The sequence below is a fragment of the Perkinsus marinus genome (assembly GCF_000006405.1).
Source record: "Perkinsus marinus ATCC 50983 genomic scaffold scf_1104296943978, whole genome shotgun sequence".
In the NCBI taxonomy this organism is placed as follows: domain Eukaryota; phylum Perkinsozoa; order Perkinsida; family Perkinsidae; genus Perkinsus; species Perkinsus marinus.
Genome location: NW_003211622.1, coordinates 24,315 through 29,275, shown reverse-complemented (window position 1 = coordinate 29,275; position 4,961 = coordinate 24,315). Strand labels below are relative to the sequence as shown.

General features: G+C 48.7%; 1 protein-coding gene and 1 non-coding gene across 2 annotated transcripts in view; one reads left to right on the top strand and one right to left on the bottom strand.

The window, feature by feature from the left end:
• Positions 1-3,376: 3,376 nt before the first annotated feature.
• Positions 3,377-4,961, top strand: part of Pmar_PMAR025328 (hypothetical protein) — a gene marked incomplete at both ends in the record, with an annotated part of 2,430 nt that continues 845 nt past the window's right edge. The window contains 5 exons of the mRNA XM_002780854.1: positions 3,377-3,490; positions 4,067-4,188; positions 4,230-4,308; positions 4,355-4,524; positions 4,571-4,707. Of these exons, the coding sequence (XP_002780900.1) occupies positions 3,377-3,490; positions 4,067-4,188; positions 4,230-4,308; positions 4,355-4,524; positions 4,571-4,707 (622 nt within the window). The remainder of the gene's footprint in view (positions 3,491-4,066; positions 4,189-4,229; positions 4,309-4,354; positions 4,525-4,570; positions 4,708-4,961) is intronic.
• On the bottom strand, positions 3,805-3,878 carry Pmar_PMAR025327. Its single transcript has one exon. It is a non-coding gene; the product is annotated as a tRNA-Arg (tRNA).

The window sequence follows — 4,961 nt, the reverse complement described above, 5'->3', positions numbered from 1 at the left end:
AACTTTCGTGCTTGAATTTGGTTGAATTGGTTTTGCAGGTTTCGATGGTGTGGAGGGTGACGCGACTGTACACTATCGTGTGGACGACGGTTTGGAAGTTCCAACTAGTGGTGCTTTTTTGGAAATCGACGAGAATTTCAGATCGCCGCATCCACAGCCAGCCTACTGTAAAGTGTAGAGAAGTTGAAAACAGCGAACGCACTTTGAGAGAAAACGTTCCCCAGGGTTTGATAAAAATGGAAAAAATGTTCCTAAAGTGGTGACATTTACATTGGAAACTGTTTAAAGAATGTTCCTAGCCATACGTGGAAAATGCAAAAGTCTTATAGGTTCCTGGATGATTTTCTGGTCAGGTTCAGTTCGAAGTTTCGTGGAGGGACGAGTTACGACGAAATTGGTGGATAGAAATGCTGAGGAGGCAAGGATTAGGGATGTCTATGCTCTGTGGAAGGACCAACAACAACAGGTGAGTAACTGCGTTGGAATATATGCTCGTTTTTCTCGGCTGAGCTCAGAAGTTTTCATATGAATTGGGTAGAAAATGTTATACAAATTTCTTCCCAGAATTTTCATACTGTCACCAACACATGTAGTTGATTATGTGTATATTCCCCCACACAGGTGGCAATCAGCGGTGAAGAGTACAGTGCGCAGCAGCCGAGCTTGGTCGAGCTTGTTGGTCCCTCCCCTAGTACGACTATGAATATATTGTACTCTCAGTGGCTATTCAGGCGACATACTACAAACTAGTCTGAATGCTTCATGTGAATATCGATGCCATTGTGATTGTCATACGTGTATAGCAAACGTGAAAGAGAGGCTCTCGTTCTATTGCAGTTCAGCAAGAGCACTGTTACAGGAGTGAGTGAACTCATATGTGACTGCGAATATCATCATCATTGGAGTTTCACCCTGGTGATATGAAAAACACTAGTAAAAACATATTTCGCGACTACTGCATAGTGCGAATGTCAGGTTTTTCGCCACTTCACGTAAAACGGGTGAAACTCCATCATTATAGAATTTTGGCCGAAGTGAAAAATAATTCCGATACTCGAATTTGGCTAGAGATATAGTTATTCACAGAATAACAACACCTGTGTAGTTTACTAGCATGCATTTTCCGTGTGGAAATGCTACTACTTGATTCAAAGCTTCGTCTGAGGCTAGCCGGTGAGTACTGGAATAGATCAAATACGCGGCGTTTCGTACTGCATTTCTTGTTGAAGTAATTGTTTGAAATGTAATGTGAATATTACAATAATATACACAACACTGAGAGTAACTCTACCTTAGGGCGACCGGCAACTGTACAGAGTGCCAAACCTGTTGTATTGACCTGTGCTTGCCGGACTGCCTTCTGAATGATATTGGAAACCCCCTACCGTAAATCGTCGAAATCATCGGCATTTTGACTGCAAGCTCAGGAGTGTGGGAGATTCCCTTCCCGTTGTGACCTACGACCCGGATGCTTACGAGCCACATATTGTTCAGTCTTGGACGACTTGTAAAGGGCTCTTCAAACGTGAGGTGGTGGCATTATTTTCATACCACACCTCGAGAAAATCTCAGATGAGGATGTGTTGTATGATAATCAAGCGCCGTGGACAGCGTCAACCGACACAGGTTTTAAGGACGTGTGAGTTCACAAGGCGTTAGTGAACTTAAGAGCACCTCTTAGGGAAACTATAAAATGCCTACGAGACCGCAACACATGTATGCACGACTTTGTATTCGAGGGCGATATCACTCAGCTGAGTAGGTTGGGGTCTTCCCTTGACAGTGACACTGTCACAGTGTATGGCCGAAATGACGCGGATAAAAAAATGAAATAAACACGAGGATGGGCTGATGAAGATTGAAGAACTGTGATCTGAAATCAGTCAAATTCTTTGGTTGATCGGAAAAATACAACAACAATAACAGGGAGGTTGCTTTTGGATTCTCCCTTGCTCAGCTCTCGATCCGGTCGTAGCGTATGAGAGGTGCGAACGTGAAGTTTTGGAAGGTGTAGATGGGCAACGACGGAGGTGGTGTATAGCCCTTGGAATGTGAAGTGTCTGATCACAGGTTGGAACAAATAGAGCGATCGAAAACGCAGCCTTTCACAGAGATCAGCAGCTTTGGCAAGTCCTTGTTGGGACTGTCGGCTGATAAGACTCTGGGAGGTGTGCGTGGGAGTGCTACTGTGCAGAAGGTTTCTCTCACAGGAACATTCCTGGAGTGGAATTCTGATATGAACTATGGTAGAGGAGGATGCTTGTACCGGCTCCCAGACCCTTTGGGGCTCTTTGGTGGGCCTACTAGGGCCTCTAGCCCTTATCTTGGTGATGTTGATGCCGACCTATTCGAGGAACCAGGTGTGTTAGATTGTGAACTCAACGAGAACAGGCTGTCCGTAGGTCTGTCGAGTCGCGGCTGGCCGAGTGAATTCTCAGAAGCTGAGGAGGAGTTTGTGGAGTTCAACATGACCCTTCCAACGGAGGTCGATACAGAGCTGTTGGCAGAATACGAGACGTGGAAAGGTCGCTATAGGAGTATCTCGTGTCGATCCACGGACTCCATGGCGTGAGCGGTGCATGGTGGAGTTGTTGGGACTACCCATAATTAGGTTTTTCAAATCGGTACCGAACCGGCACTGGTCTCAAGGGGTACGGACCACGAGTCGAAGCTGTTCTTTCCCTGTATGCAACGTTGATCATGGAGTGAGTTGTTGCTCGTCAATTGCTAGGACGATGTCGAATCTGCTCAGATACGAGAGGCAGATCTTTGTGCTGCCAAGGCTGGGTGTGTTGGTGCTGAGTGCCCTTATTGTAAAAGCGACAACCTACCGACAGAACCTAATGGTATCTGTCTCGACTACAGAGTCAGTCCTGGAAAGGGTATTGGAAATCATATCTGCTACTGTTTTCAGCCTCGTAATGAGACCGATTGCCGCGACCAACAAGGGGGAGTGTGGGTGACAGGACGCCTCTTCAACGTCGTCTCCGGTCGAATTGAGCAGACCTCACCAGGGCAAGGTGTGTGTGCGTTACCCCATCGACCACTCGTGTGAGTGACCATGCTGGCTCCTCGAGGAGGCCTCGATGGACGTGCAGATTCTGCGTGGGCCCGCTGCAAACGATCCGAAGATGCGCAGACTACGAGCCCTTCACCACCTGTGATGACGATGATATAGCAAAACTCCTCAAGTGCCGATCTGCTCACAGGTTGGTTCTTGACCAACAAGACATTGTCATTCCTTCTCTCAGGCAGTGCCAGGACCCGACCTCGTGCCGGTTGGCCGGGAGGTGCTCCAGTGCGAGAAGCTTGCAGTTAAGGGAAGGCGGGGTCACAGGAAGGTCGAGAACGTCTGCTTCATATTTCTCATCTGCTAATGGGCTCCAGATGCATTTTACCGACGATTGATTTCGATCTATTATGGCAAGGCTGCCACAGAGGCCTCGATGTTTGTTTCGTGCCGATCCAGGAGAGCCCATGGGGCCTGATAGTAGGCTCGATACTGGGCTGCTGTTGAGTGGAATCTATGCAGGTGGTGGACATGGCAGACGCTTCAGCAGACTTGCTCACGCCGGGTGCAGAAACTGGCAGAATCCACTCGAAGTTGGAGAGGGGAAATTATGACCCTGCGCTCCAACAGTGATGAAGTGGAGACTCTGTAGGGTTGCGGACATGCGTTGTTAGTTACTCGTTGAAAGAGGTCCGGGTGGTTGATCGAGATCGTTGTGAGGAGGTGGGAAGGGAATTAGCGATGACTACTCTCTGGATAGAGAACTCTTGGACGAGGAAGGTGAGATGGAAAAGTACCCGATGCAGGATTCGAACCTACGACCATCTGCTCCGTAGGCAGACATTCTATCCAGCTGAACTAATCGGGCTATAATGTTGCGAAAGAGCTCACGTTCTCATAACGAGAAACAATGACACTTTGTCAGGCCTGCGAATCTCTCCAAGGCTGTTGTGCTGTACTCAGACGGGGCGATTCTTCCCTCTGCGAGCTCTTCACTGGAAGCATCGTCGTGAGCCCCCGCAGCTCCGACCCAACCCTGCTACTTCCCGATCTCAGGATGCCTCCGATGTCGAAGCCATCGAGGTTGAGCAGAAGAATTGCCGGCAGTCTGGCGGCGACTGGCGATCTATATGGTCGTGGATTGACAGGGGAGAGTGGGTCGAAGCTGGAGAGCTGAGGTGAGCCGAGTGGGGCCCGGTGGGGTCATTGATACCCTCAGGGACACTGGTCTTACGCTCTTAGCGAAGGAGTACTTGCCTATCAACAGATGGGTAGACGATCTTGAAGTTGATAAAAGTGTAAGGAACAGTCCGTCATCGATGCTCTCTGCACACCTTCGATCAGGAACTGCGTCGTATCATATACAGTGCGTTCGGACGACTGACTTCTTACGTTTGGGTGGACTACCTCCGATGCCGCCTGGACCCTACAGTGAAGGCTGTGATGCTCGTGGCTGAGGTATGCAGTCCTCAAGCTTCCCAACTGGAACCGATTATTCGAGACCATCTCGCAAGGTGAGTTACGTGGTGCGAGATTTTAGTGACAGTTCTGGAAAAGCAGATATCAGGAGGGTTTCGAGGAGTCTTATGATCCTGTTCATTTGAGCCCGGAGCCTTTAGGAGATTCACTCTACGTAAGAAGGCTGCACACGACTTGGATGACTCATGAGCGCATCATGCGCCACGGCTATGCCGACGGTGTGACCACACCCGAGGGAGCGACCGTCAGCTGGTACAGGTGAGGAATGGGAGATCTGTTACAAACAGTGTGGGGGGAAAATATGCACATGGTCAACCACATGTGTTGGTGGAAATTCTGTGGAAATTTTGCGAGATTATTGTTGATTCCTGTCCATTTCTACCCGGAATCATATATGGACTTCCATAGTTAGTGAGGAGACTCCTAAGCTCAGCTGAGCAAAGCGAGCAAATATTCAAACACTGGTTACAAA